The sequence below is a fragment of the Chenopodium quinoa genome, unplaced genomic scaffold (assembly GCF_001683475.1).
Source record: "Chenopodium quinoa cultivar QQ74 unplaced genomic scaffold, ASM168347v1, whole genome shotgun sequence".
NCBI classification, from domain to species: domain Eukaryota; kingdom Viridiplantae; phylum Streptophyta; class Magnoliopsida; order Caryophyllales; family Amaranthaceae; genus Chenopodium; species Chenopodium quinoa.
The window spans coordinates 2,057,860-2,073,346 of NW_018743850.1; the positions used below are offsets into that span (position 1 = coordinate 2,057,860).

Sequence of the window (15,487 nt, forward strand, 5' to 3'; positions counted from 1 at the left end):
GATGTTTTGTGTGTTGTGTATTCATTTGATCGGGATCAGTCTCCAAGACGCGTATTAAAACATCTACGTAGTATATCTTTATTTTCATACAAGTAAAAATTATAAAAACGTTATATTAATAAAATATATAATGATACAAATTTAAAAAGATCACTCATGAAGTCATGAGTCATGACTCATGAGTCTCGTGACAAAATTAAGTTTTACTGTTTTATAGATTAGTGGTAATTTATGGTCAATATTTTCAAAGTTTGACCCCAAAAATGACAAAGGGACAAAATAAAGGGACGGGTGGAGTATTAAAATAATAGTTAGAGATGGTGTAGATCATTATACTTAAACTACACGAACAATGATCCTAATTTAATTTAAAACAACAGCTCAAGTTATTGATCCAATCAAAATAATGTTCACTAATTTATAACTTTGTACTAATACATACGAAGTATTTAACTATGAGATGGTTAGATGCTATGCGTTAATGTGTACATACGATCGATTGAACTAATCAATATTACCTTGTTAATAAATCATTAATGTTTTCTTTCATTACACAAATCAAACTACTTTGTAATATCTTCATAATTTCATGAAAATATATAAAGATAAACGAGCCATAATTACCAGTCTTGTTGATTAATCAAGTATCGAATTACCAAATTGCAAATTTCCATTTAATAAGAACTCATCAAATCATGACTTTGACACTAGTATTTAAATGATTAAATAAGAAACATATAACAACCTAGTTGTAAAACAATAATACATTAATTCACTAACTTTTATAATCTACTTCGTAATACACTAGTAAGATCAATATGACTAAACTTGAAACAGAACATGATATATATTTATAAAATCAATGTGAATTTGTTTATAATATGATGCCTAAATATGAAATGATGAAGTCTTTACTTTATATAAAACTTGTTAACCAGCAAATACTATCAAATTTCAAACCAAAACCATTTAACTGCCCAAATCCAAACGACTCGATAAACAATTGATTTTTTGAAACCGAAAACCGACCCGAATCGTAATTTAGTAAACTCGGAATGGAACCGATCCGAATAACGTTAAACCGCAGAAGAACCGAACTAGTTATAAATTGAACCAAAAAAGAACCGGATCAATTATAAACTGAACCGAAAAAAACCGAACCAGTTATAAACCGAACCATAAAAGAACCGAACTGTTTCCAACCCGAAACCGCTTCCAACCCGAAACTGTTTGAACCGGGATAAAAACTGTTTACACCAAACCATTAACAAACCGCAACCCGTTTGCATCGAACCGTTTACTACCCGGACTGTTTACAACCCGAACCGAATTAAAACCGATCAAGATTAAACCGAAACCGAATCGAACCGATAAATATTTAAACCGAACTAAAACCGACCCGCGAGACACTTAAACCGATTTAATACCGACCCGATTTAATACCGAACCGATTTCAAACCGAACCAAACCCGAACTGTCAAACCGTTTGACAGTGCTACATTTACCCCTAAAACAACTTATTTGGCCTTTCATCAAAACAAAAAATGATATTACGTACACACAAACAAAAAATTACAATCATCCCTAATTACACACCCAAAAACAATTAAAAAAAAATGCTTTTAAAGAAGATACTCCCAAAAAGATCCAAATTAAACTATCAATCTTTACAGAAATATAAAGCAGTCCAAAGCAATATGCGGATTTTCAACATCTTCAATAGGCATCATATCCATATCTTGACTAGAAACTAATCCTCCCATTGCAATTTCCTTAATTTTTGTATTAACACCTCTAATCATTTCTTCATTTTCCTTAATTTTTGTATTAACACCATTAATCATATCTTCATTTTCTTTCTTTACCAACAAATTGTTGGCCGCGTTGGACCGACCGTTTCGCCTCGAATTACTATTATACCCTTTACTTATTGGACTAGGAGGCCTAACATGACAATTTTCCCTTCTCATAGATGATGTCAAATTTTTCCCTTGATTATTTCCTTCTCCATTGAACCTTCTACTTGGTGAAGGTGATATGGGCCTTAAGTCCCTACCACTTCTCGAAACGGGCCGATTGGGCTCAACCTCGGGCTCGCGGCGAAAACTCTTTTGCCGGGTCAAGTTACTTGGTGAGTTACACCGAGGCCTCTTTTGTGGGGCTGGTCTCACTAAAACCCTTTGTGGGCTTGGCGTCGGCCCATGGAGCTCCTTGGGCCTATTGGACTTTTTGATAGGTAGAGAGTTTCTTCTTGGATTTACAACCTTAATCGGATGATAATCACCATTAAGAATTTGAGGATTTTCCTTAACACATGACCAAAGAAAGTCATTAGTAAAAGATTGATCTAGCTTTGAGCTTATGACCGACGAGGAGGCCGAGGTAACAGAGGAAGCCGAGGAGAGCATAGAACACGAGCTCGAGCTCGAGCTTGTTGTAGTAGCAGGGTAGTAGGAATTGGCACAGGATGACTTAGCCGAAGATGAAGAGGTTTTGGGAGGAGAAGAAGGGGAAATTGGTGCTTGTGAGATCACAAGTTTGTCTTGTACTAAAGGAGTAAAATTAGTACAAGTATTATTGTTGTTATTTTTCTCAATGCATTGGCATTTGCATTCTTCTTCTTGTTGTGATTGTTTTTTCTTAGAATTTTTCTTGGATTTGCATTTGCTAATGCAAGAACCCATTTTCGAAATAACAAATGATGATGAAAATTGGGATTTGAATTTGAGTGAGTTATCAAAATGGTGGGTGATATTACAGGTATATATATATAAAGGCAAAAAGGTAAAAAAGAAAGGTGATAGCTTTTTTAATCTTTTTTTTTTTTTTTTTTTTTTTTATATTCTGATTATTTGAAATGAATTTGCCGGGTAGAATTCCGTTGAGCAACGGTTATTAGATGCAGGGTTTACCATGGAAGATTTTGTGACCCTTTTCATTTACCTTTAGAGACATTAGTGGTGTGATTAGTTGAAATGTGGGTCTAATTGTTACAATAACAAATAAATAAAATTAAAATTAAAATTAAATATAAAAAAATAAATAAAATTAAAATTAAATATAAAAAAATAAATAAAAAATAAAAAAGGAATGTCCCTTTGTTAGTGGAATTTTATCAACTGAGCCCCCAATGTTCTCACCTTATTCTATTTCTTGAGCAGTTGTTTAAGTTTTTATCGTTTCTCAATCATTATTTATAATTGCAAAAGTGGGGTTTATCTTGTCTCAAATTGAAAACAAATATGTGGATCTCAACTAACTTTATTGGTAAGATTCAAATTGTTACTTATGACTTCTAGTTGAGTTTATTACAGGGATTGAACAAGTCTTCAAGCAAGACTAAGGCATTATTTTGGCTCAAGTAACAAGTTTGAAACGACATACTCCTTACCCAGTTAGCTAAAATTAAGGCTTTACCTAACACAACTTTCACTCAAATATATATAGTGGGTCTTGTGTGTGCTACACCATGCCATCAACTAATGGTGCGACGCGCTCACACTTAATTTTAAGTTATGCCCTATACGATCAAGACAACTAATATTTGAGTATATAATCTACATCTACTTATGCTGGGGTGGGGTGGGGAGATGGAATTATTTATGAAAGACTGCCTGTCAAATAAAGGTGTAGAAAATTGTATGTACAAGAAGACCATAGGAAAAAAGTCTTGTGCGAAAATGGCTTGTGAGCACGTAGCAGCACTAGCTAGATTTTGAGGAGGGGTGGTGTTGGCGACAAGAGCGGATACAAGGGTCATTTTAGAGCTTGCATTGTGATCACTGAGTTGGTCAAGGCGGTCAGTCACAAATGGAACTGACTAAAATCAAGCAAGAAAATAGCACTTTAAAACATGTGGTGACACTTTTTTTGAAAGGATTACAACACAATATAGGTATTAAATCAAGGTAAGAAGCTTTGTTTATTTCTAATTCATTGATCAATGCTCACTAAAGTAAAGAGCTTATATTTTAGAGGTTGCCTTCTCTTTACCTAAATCTTATTTATGGATTTACAGTATATTCCTCCGTTTAGACGATGTAGTATACAATAATTTGACAAAAAAATACTCATAATACGAAGTAATGGAACTTAAGGCATGGGAAATTTAACTTATTGAAAAAAGGTTATATCCTAATTTTTAACAAGTTCATCAACTTACAAGAATTGCAATAAATAAAAGAAAATTATCCTATTCTAGAAGTTGTTGTCTATGAAATAAAGCTCCAGAAAGAAGGGAAAAAAAAAAAAAAAAACTATTCGTAGTACTACTTGTGCGTAATTCCTTGTGGAAGAGTGAGCTGGCATTCTGTAACAAGTCATACAATTGACTAACAAACGAAGATAGTGGGCTGAGTCATCAGTTTGGGCTTATTAGTGAGCTAAAACTTGTACTCGGACTGGACTATAGTTCAGTGACACATTGATAACACAATGAAAGTGGGGAAGGGAAATGATTAGTGGTTTAAGTTGGGTCTCAATACTCTCAACATACAACTATTCGCATATCTTAGGGCCATTTGGTTGAGAAAGGTCAAGGATCAAGAAAGGGATAGGGAAGAAACTTGAATGTAGATCACTAATCAAAGTATCAAACACTAATTGTTTTTGGGTTGTTCGTTTTGATTTTTGTTTCGTTCATTTTTCATGTTGTGATGTGGCCTAGGCACAACCCATGGCCGAACACACATATTAACGTGTAATGACTTGTTTATTTGTGCAATTGTGCTCATGTTGTGCCATGTTTTGCTTTCTCTATATTGGGTCATGTTGTGCCTAGACACCATGATCCAATTCCATTTGTAACAACAATTAATTAAAATATATTGTGAACCATTTTTAACAAAGGTCTTGTTTGGCAAATAGCTTTTAGATATTAGTTGTTAGTTGATTTGACCAGTTTTTAACTGTTAATTGTTTTCATTAGTTGTTTTGACTAGGTAATTATAATTAATTGTTTGTGTAAAAGTGTTTGGTAAATAACTACTATTAGTTATTGGCTGTTTTAGGGTATAAAATAACCAAAAAGCTAAAACCTCTTATAAAAAACTCTTCATATGAGCTTTTTGAACAAGAGTTTTTTAGATCTAAAAGCTCCTAACCAAATACCTCAAAGAGCTTTTTAAAATGATTAAACAGCATTTTTCACTTCAACTCTTAACCAAACACCAGATGATATGGTAAAATCAAATATGGCGGCGGATATGCTCTATGGTGCACGACAGGCATTGACGCCTCGATGGATATGAAAATGAGCACACTTCACAACTCACATAGAAATCAATTTAATATTGGAAAAATGCTAGATTAGTCGAAAATTTGATAAATAAAAGTAATAAAGCTGATTAATATTAATAATAAGAAAGATGGCAACAATTGGTCAAAATAATCAAATTGTTTCCAGTAATATCTCAATCTTACATCATCTTTACACATCAAATAGCAAAAGTGCAATATACATTTTTTTGTTTTGCTAATCCGAAATCCAGAGATATTCTCCATAAATCACACCAAAATGAGTGATTTAGCCCTGCCTTTCTGAACCAAAATCAATAAATCATACTAGTAATTCATAATTTACATCCCCTGCTTCACAATCATCAGAACAAATCTTTCAAATTGAGTAGCAAAATTTTACACAATTAAAACCCAATTGAATTCTTCCATGGTTACGACTTCTTCAATAAAAACAACAAAATTTTACAATCAAATTTTCACCACCCAGAAAAATATTTGGGGTCTTTCAACAAAAATTTACAATTCAAACCATAAAAAAAAGGGGGGAAATCGGTATGAAATGGGGTCAAAATTGATTGAAATTTGATGTTATATCAAAATTCAGCAGGAAAGATCTGATTTTTGTTCTTTTGGTTTGTAGAAGGAGAAAAGCAAGATGTAAGAAATTGAAGAAATTCGTCAAAAATAATACGCTTGACAAGTTTTCTTTTAGCAGGAAGTACAGTTTTAATTTGGGGTTTGAGGTAGTAGGCTGGTTGTTGAGGTTGACTGTGTTTCTTTCATTTGTTTTTGTTCCATTTCTTTTTCTCTGTTTTTTGGGTTTTGTTGGAAGAGAATTTTTGAATTTTTTTAAGAAAGGTTTCTAATTGAGTAAGTTTGGGTGACTTTTGGAGTATGACTTGATTTCTTCTATTTTGAGTGAAGAGGTTTAGAAGTGGTGTGGGTATAATATAGAAGGAATTTGATGTGACAGGACGAAAATAGTAAGGAAGAAAATTCGATAGCTTGGAGTGGAGGCCAAATAAAAGATTTGACATGTGCTTATATCCAAGGGTCATTTATATCAAATTAGTGAAAACACATGCTACATTTATAAAATGAATCAACTAGAGGGTGCAAATATTCAACAATTCTTTCATGTTGAAGAAGTGTGCCAAAGAAGTGTCGAAGATTGGTGATTTCGGAGAGCTTTTTTCTCGTTTTCAAGGTTTTTAAGATAAAGGAGAATAATCCTAACTGTACCTCAACCATCACGATTTTTTTGGTCTGGTATTTGCGAGTTAGATACTTTGAGAGTGAGGAGGAGAAGGATAAGGGATTTCTACCCTCAAAGTATCTCTAGTGGAGATTAAACCCCCCACCTCAAGGTTTAAAGGTGTAATCTTTCCCACTAAATCAATCTTAACTTGGTAAAAATATTAGAATTACTTCTCTTTTTCAATGTTAGGATTAGAAATTTTGGGAAATACTTGGGGCCCACTTTGTTTATTTGCCAATAAAGGCTGGTTGTCGCCTCTCCAACCCTTCAAATTTGTGTTGGTTTTGGGTGCTCACCAATAAGGGTGAGCATAGGGCGGGTACCCAAACCGTTAACTCTAACGGTTCGAATACCCAATAACCAATATTACTAAAAATAATATTCATAAACTGAACCAATAAGTTCGGGTACTCGATTTTGGGGTATCCAGATTTTCGGATCGGTTATCGGGTACCCAATATGATATCCAATAATGATAATTAAAATTAATAATGAAGTAATTATAATATCATTTAACACTAATTAACAACAATACCACATGATCTTGTCCAATTTCTTAATTATATTACTAATCATTCATATTATAAAATGATTATAAAGTAAAGCAAGAGTTTAGATTTTGGATAAATAGAAAAAAAATTGTTTATCGAATCGGAATGGGTAACCGTTAATTTTGAAATGATACCCAATAACTATACTCGATAACAAATTATCGGATCAGGTACCTGAATCGTTAATGTTATCGGATCGGGTACCCTAAATTTCGAATTAGTTACGGATCGAGTTTTCGGATTTACAATTTTTCGGATAGTTTTACTCAGCCCTACTCACCACTACCTCATTCTTTGTTAGCAAGGCATTTAGTCCAAGAAGTGGTATGGTGTTGATTTTATTTACTGTAATCCAACCAATTGACCAAATTGGTAATAAAAAAATACCCCTTGCGACACTTTGGTAAAAGAAACCTAACCCCAAGCGACAATTTGGTAAAAAAAAAAAAAAGTCATCTCAAGCGACAATTAACCCAAAATATACAAAAGTTTCCGACAAACTACTCGTAAATGCTTAATTCAGTTCGTGTTTCGGGGTTTCTTACCTAATTTTCTAACCCCTTTTCAAATTTAACAATTTGAAGAAAAATTTATTGTTTAAATATTAATTTTCACTTAATTTTCCTACCCTTTAATACCGATTTTTTTTGAAAAAAGGGGTTAAAAATAAATTTGATATTGGGATTTAGCAAAATAAAAGGAGATGACATATTAATTTAAATTTTTAAATGGGAAAATTAATTTTTTTTTTAAAGAAATACAATAAAGAATTAAATTAGGAAATTTGAAGACTTTGTCGGAAAAAATTAGATATTTTGGTCTAAATGTCGCCTGAGATTGATTTTTTTTACCAAATTGTCGCTTGGAGTTAATTTTTTTTACCATTTTGTCGTCGGAGTTAATTTTTTTACCAAATTGTCCCTAGAGGTCTTTTGTATTTACCAATTTACTTGTATCAACTTCTAAGCTTAATTTTTTTTTTCCTCTCATAAGAAGCTTGGAATTGTCAAATTTCAGTTTTCTTTATATTCTTTTTCTTGTATTTTGGTTCAATCTAATTAACCTATCCCCGGACCTTTGGGATATGGAGTATTTTAGATTACATTGATCTATACTTAATTAACTATGATAGGGAAGCCTTAACATCCATATACCTTACATTCTTGAAAACAAAAAATCAATGCATTAGGTGTTTCCATTGTGTGGGGTCCCTTCATTGACTACATCGAGTCTACGATGCTGACTATAAGCACAAATCTATTTTATTTGTGTTTTGATTGTTGGATTTATGTTTCAAAAATATAAGTAAATAATACGGTGTAACTAGTAAGTAAATTGTTAAAAAAAATCGTTAATAGATAAAACCGAAATTTTTACGCTTAAACTCGCTAGAATTAGGCTACCCTAAAGCATGACTTTGCCAAAAAGCTACTCCTCCTCTATTTTTAAATACTTGCTTCATTTCTTAATGCGCAAAATTTTAGAAGAAATCGGAGATAGTAATAAAATATGGAGGTATTAGGGTAGGTGGAAGAATAAAAAGTTGTAGGAAAAATTAGAAATAATAATTCCAACTTTGCTGGATTTTCTTTTAATAATCCCAACTTTGGATTATTCTGGAATAATCCGAACTTTGGAAGCTATTTACTTTCGTCAATCTCAAATCGGTCAATGAAAGTCAATGACCTATTATATCAAGTCACTTGACATATGTCAAGTCCTGATTGATCCAAAAAAAATAATAAAAAAATAAAAAACAAAAAACACCAAAAAAAAATAACAAAAAACCAGCCTCTTCCCTTCCCCCACCCTCATTGCCCAACCCGCCACCCCTCCCTCACCGGCCCACCGCCTCTCCCCCACCCCTAGCGTCGCCGGTTTCCCCTCTCCCCAAAACCCCCTCCCATTCCTCCACACAACCGCCAAGAAAACCCCCTCTTCCACTCTCAAAAACCATAAACTGCCACCCTAGCCAACTCGCAACCGCAACAAATCGCCACCAATTGCTCCTAGGTGGGGGTTAGGGTGGTTTCCCGTTTCCGTTTGAGGTAGTTTCGGGGTAGGGGAGGGGGGCTGCAGTTTCGAAGGATGGGAAAGGGTTGTGATTTACCAGCGTGGGGGAGAGAGGAGGTGGGGGACGGGAGGGGTAGTGGCGACCGGCTGTCATTTGGCCGGCGTCGGGCGTCAGGGTTGGGGTTTGGTGGGTGTGAGGACCGTGAGAGGAGGGTGGGTTTTATTAAATTTTGTTTTTTTTTATATTCAAATTTTTTCTTTTTTTTTAATTTTTCAAACCAATTAAGTTGCGACACGTGTCATATAAAGTTCAACAGATAACCAGTATTTGGGATTGAAGAAAATCAACAACCCCCAAAGTTCGAAGTATTTCAGAATAATCTAAAATTGGGATTATTGAAACAAAATACGTGAAAGTTGGGATTATTATTTCTAATTTTTCCAAAATTGTAGCAAAAGTAGGTGAGAGAATTGGAGAGAGAATATGAAATTAATAAAATATGATTTATGTTGAGTCCACTAGTTGATAAAAATGAATTAAATATTGTAAAAAGTTTCTAAATAATGAAATGGAGCAAGTATTTAAAAATGGTCGGAAATGAAAAATAGAGCAAGAATTTAAAAACGAAGGGAGTAACACAATGATGATTATTTATACAACTTTCCTAGCTATTATAGAAAGCCTAACATACAACATAAAGTAAATAGATTTCAGCAAAGATAAATTTTAATTTGCAAAAATACAACGTATAGAGAAGAGCCAAATTGTTCCCGAAAGAAAAGAGTTTGGGACTTTTTGTTACAAATCTTATAGACCTACTCCTAACTAATCCACAATGTTTGTGATACAGTGGGCTGTGTCTTTTGTCTTGGGCTCATTAAGTCATTAGTGGAACAATTCTTGTAATTTGGAGTCGGCTAATTGGTTGTAACTTGGAAGTTGGAACTCTTGTAAAGGGCATATTCTTAGATGCACCCTACTTGGTCGCACCATTTATTAAATACCCCTTTTTATACACTAAACACATATATATACTATGTACTTCTGGAGTATTGGTATATATTACTTCATCTCCTTCCTTCAATCTCCTTCCTATTTTATTTCTTTCCTTACTTTTTAATTTTTACATAAATTTTTCTCTTTTTTTCAAATTCTTTACTTAATTCTTAATTTTGGTTGAAATTTTCTCTCTCCACTGTGTTTGGCATTATCTTCTTCTTTTAAGATTTTCACTCTGCTCCATTTTTTGTATTTTCGTTGATTTGTGATGGATTTAATTGGAATCTTGAAGAGATAGTTGATATAAGTTAGTTTATGTTATTGATTTGTAATTTGGTTTAATTGGTTATATTTTCTAAATTTGTGATTCATATTGCATATATAACTTTTGGGTAATTTGCCAATTTGTAATAGGTGATGAACACAGATTGATTATAGTACTTTTCTCTTCATTTTTCTTTCCTATAATAATTTTAATCAAAATTTTCATCAAAATTTCGATCATAATTTTCATCAAAATTTTATTCTTCTCTGTTTTTTCCTCTTTCATTCTTCATTTTCTCTCTCCTCTGTAATTGTATTTTGTTTAATTTATATCAATTTGATCAATGTATGTATTTCGATTTTTTTTGTGGTGATTTTGTAATGAATTTTGATCAATTTGATTAGGTTTGTGAACATGAAATTCATATGAATTGAATTTACGACATTTAATTATGAACATAAGAAAATTGAAGAAATAAAAAATAAAATGATTATGAAACATACGCATTATAAGTATTAAAAATGTGAACATATGCACTAAAAATATGAATATATGCATTTTAGAAAATGAACATACGCATTCAAAATATAAACATATGCATTTGTTCATTTTTTGAATACGTATGAACATAATTAAGCATTTTAGAAGGTGAACATATGTATGAAAAATATGAACATATGGATTTCAGAAAGTGAACATATGCATTTCAGAAAGTTTACATAAGCATTTTAGAAAGTTTACAAAAGGGTTCAAATATGAACATAAGTATTTAAGAACGAAAGTGAACATATGCATAAAAAATATGAACATATGCATTTCAGAAAGTGAACATAAGCATTCAAAATATGAACCCAAGCATAAACATACAAAACAGATAAAATGAGAATATTTTATGAACATTAAGAATATTTATCATATGAACAACAAATAATAATATTATGACATTTCAAAACATTTTATGAACATAAGGTATCCGTTTGATTTCACTAAACTTTTTAACAATTCTAATAAAAATTTCGAACAACAGATTATCGAACAATATTCAAACAAAATTAAGTGATATTCATATAAATTCAAACAAAATTAAGTGAAATTTACACAAAATTACCTTTTTGGAGAAAATCCATTTGATTTTCATCTCATCTCAAATATCCATGGTTGTTTTGGAGGAGAGAGAGTGAATTGTGTTTGATTGTAAGAGAGAGAAAATCAAAGAGAAGAGTAATAAATTTCAAAAATTTACGTTTGAGAGTAACGATTTTTTTTAAAAAAAATAATATTTAAAAAAAAAAGTTGTTGGAAGTGGCAGTTTTGTATAAATGGCAATTGGGTGGACTACATTTTAAAGTTATGTTCAGTTTTTTGGGTGGGCTCGTTTTGGTTTGGGCCTTTTTTTAATGGGGCGCGTTTGAAATTGGGCTTGTGGGCTGGGTTTAGACCAATTGCTTGTAAAGCGGGGGTCCAAGGCCTTTTTTTGTTTACCTTAATATTTCAAAAGCTTAGATAAGATAAGATAAGTTTTGATAAGGGTTGATTAAGGGTTAACGGTATACAATGTAGCTAACCATTATAATTTGTATTTTTTAAAATAAAATAAATAATTTGTCAAAAAGCACAAAAATTAAAAAATCTTGTACTCCCTAATGTGAAAAAGGATTTTGCTAACGAGCGCCCCAGAGCGTTAGATAACTAATGAATATATTGCTTAATATAAAATTAAGTTAAGAACGCATGACCAAATCACGCGTCGTTCGGTGTAATTAATGTTAATTTTATTTTAATATTTTCATTTTTAGTTTTCTTATCTATTGCTAGAGGGCATTTGTTAGCTTTTGCGTAAGAAAAATACGGGAATGTTTGTGATAAGCTAAGCCCAAACTAATTTGAGAATTCCAAGTTTGGAATTATTGGTTGAGTACTGATTCAAATTTACTACGGAATATAAAGGATGAAAGGTATATAAGCCGAAAGACAATTGTTCTTATAAGATATTCTCATGCTATTTAGACGAAAAAGTGAAAAACTGTACCTCATTCGTCAAAAACGATGAAAAAAAAGTCGATTAGTTGCACATTCAACTTGTTCAAAAGCAAATGCCTGTTAGACCAATACTTCTATTAGTCAGCAAGACTTATTTAACTAGTCGTACTTTTTTTTTTTTTTGACAATAGTACTCGTACTTATCTAAAATTGCCACCATATTCAAATACGGAATGGATTCCAAATCCCCAATCAATTACCGGGAGTGACATGTGTCATATCCTGGTGCTGTTTTTTTCCCTTTAAAACTCCCCCTCCCCTTTTAACAATTTTTTTTTGGAATATTTTTATAATAAAACTATAATAATATTATTCCAAACTTACATATTATCTCTATATAAAATCTATTTCTTTTTATTGTGTTCTAAAATTTTCCATGCACATTTACCTAAAAAAGTTTTCCAACTCTTTTTTAATTATCTTTTAAACGGGTATTATTGAGTTTTACCGAAAAAGAAATAATAAAATTGATTCATATCGAATTAATTGATATTAAAGAAATTACTTTAAAACATCACTTTAATTTTTTTTTTTCAAATTCCTTTTTATTTTGTTTATTAGACTAATGGAGTATTAAATATGACCATAAAATAAATGTTGTGTTCGACAACTATATTATATGTCTAATTCAAAAATGTAAAATATCAATCGATTTTTTGTTATTATATTATTAAAAAAAGTTAATATCTTAGTAAATACAAAGAAGTTAATATCTTTTGATGAAACACTTTATTAAGATAATAATTTTATCACATTCGACAGTCATAAATAAGCTGCATTTTAAAATCGGACATAGTGACAAGTGATATATTCTTGGTTTTTTTTTTTTTTTTGTGGATAAATAGCTATCATCGACAAATAAAATTTTAAGGCAATAAACAAACAATGATCAAACTAGAATTATTGGATAGCTTTCAAACACATTTTTATATAATAACAAAGAGCGACGATATCATGTAAAGCATCAATCCATAAACAGAAAATGTACTACTAATAATATAGGTTATTGTTGCCTAATTATTGATTGTAATTGCCTTTAATAATCTAAGTAGTATTTATTTCCATTGAAATTCTTTTATTGGATATAAAGATGATATATTATTTAATTTGAAATTTATATATTTACATGTATATTGTGCCAATAGTTTTATTGTAGATTTTAATTTGTTGTTTGATTAATGTTTTGATATTTATTAAATGACATTTATAAATAAGTCTTTAGCCATATAGTCACTAAATTGTATAGTTTTATTGGGAATAATATGTATTATTAATGTAATAAATGTATAATACTTTTAAATATTTTCAACTCAACTAATCAACAATAAATTTTTTTCTTTCTCAATTGTAGTTTTAATGAATTTTGCCTTATTATTGACCGATTCCAAGAATTTGACTTCAAACTAATAAAATAATCCCTGTCCGGCTTACTGTCAAAATCGAATACCTTTAATGGGACACATCGAGTTAAATTTAGATTCAGTTAAATTTGGATTCGGGTCATTTTGGATTAAGTCAAGTCAAATGTAAAGCTAATGATAAGAACAATTGGTCAAAATAATCATGCATTCATTTATTTCATTAAAAGTCTCAAACTTTCAACAAAAATCAACTTCATACATCAAAATGCCTACAAAAAATGGTAATCGCCTAATCAGGCAGATGATATGCGAAGTACTAAATAATACAGTACAAATACAGTACAATTCAACTGAATTATTCGATATCAATCTACACCTTCAAATTGAATATTAAACCAAAAACCCAATTGGGTCATCCTAATTTTCAACAAACAAACAAATTACAAATCAAAAAATTATTCCATGAATTGAATTTTCACAACCCCAGAAAAATTAAGATCCGCAATACGAAATTATAAGTAAAATTTAAAAAATTGTGAAATGGGGTCAAAAAAGATTGAAACTTGATGCTAAAAATCTGCAGGAAAAACTTGATTGTTCTTTTATTTGTTTGATGAAGAAGGAGGAGGAGAAGAAATGAAACAATTGTTGGAAAATCATATTCTTGACAAGTTTCCTTTTAGGAGGAAAAATACTTCCAATTTTGGGTTTGAAGTAGTAGCAATTTTTTGAGGTTAATTGATTTTCCTCCATTTCATTTTGATTCTTCATTTTCTCTTTCATCTGCTCCATTTTTTCACTCGTTTTTTTTTTGGACAAAGACTAAAAGGAGTTGAAATTAAGGAATGTTATGAAATTTTTGAAAGTGTGACTCGAATTCTTTTTTGTGTGATGAGATTCTAGAGAGAGAGTGAAGGGATTATATAGGATGAAGGGGGAAAATGTGAAGGCACAAAAAATTAAGAAAGGAAAAAAAGAGAAGAAAATTCAAGTGCTTGGAGAGCAAGGAAATGGTAGGAGCCAAGAGGGGCCAGCCGGAGGTGAATCAAGAAGTTATGACTCAAGACTCAAGTGTGCAACATTGCAAGCTTCATCCAAAATAAAGGTTAAGAATACAATACAAAGGTTATTCTTTTCGGTAATAGAAAAATTAATTAGCCTTTTACTTCCTTTGTTCTTTTCTAGTTGACATGTTTCTTTTATCATGTTTGACAATACATCGATTTAATGATTGTCGATAAACCAATATGAGTAAATTGAACTAAATTGTAAGAAATTAGAGATAAACAAAGAAATGAAAAGAAAGGCAAGAAGTTTAGTTGTCAAGGAGCCAACGCTAAGTTTTTTGAGGAAACTAATTCAAGGCTTCAAGGGTGATGATGATGGTGGCCAATTAATTTGGCATTAAGCCACTAATTGGGATGAAAACCTAACCAAAAGGAAGAGTGGGGCGCTGGAGGTGAAGTCATGAACAATAAGGAAATGCACACAGTGCATGGAAGCCAAAGAAGTGACGGAATGACAATGTGTGGTTGGGAATAGGGGTGTACATAAACAGGACTGGACCTGAAAACCGACCTGAACCGGACCTGTTGGGACCGGACCTGATCCGGGCCTGTTGGGACCGGACCTAATCCGGACCTGTAGATTCAGGTCCGGTCCCGATCCTTAAAATTCAGGAATTTCGATTTTCCGGTGGCGGTCCCTGGTAAAAATCGGGGGTTTCAGGTCCGGACCTGAAACCCGGTAAAAAATACATAT

The 15,487-nt window shown here is 31.8% G+C and overlaps 1 protein-coding gene across 1 annotated transcript; it reads right to left on the minus strand.

Moving 5' to 3' along the window:
* Positions 1-1,667: 1,667 nt before the first annotated feature.
* Positions 1,668-2,684, minus strand: LOC110686271 (serine/threonine-protein kinase pakG-like). The gene has a single exon (XM_021862884.1). The coding sequence runs from the start codon at positions 2,682-2,684 to the stop codon at positions 1,668-1,670; it is 1,017 nt and encodes a 338-aa protein (XP_021718576.1).
* Positions 2,685-15,487: the final 12,803 nt, after the last annotated feature.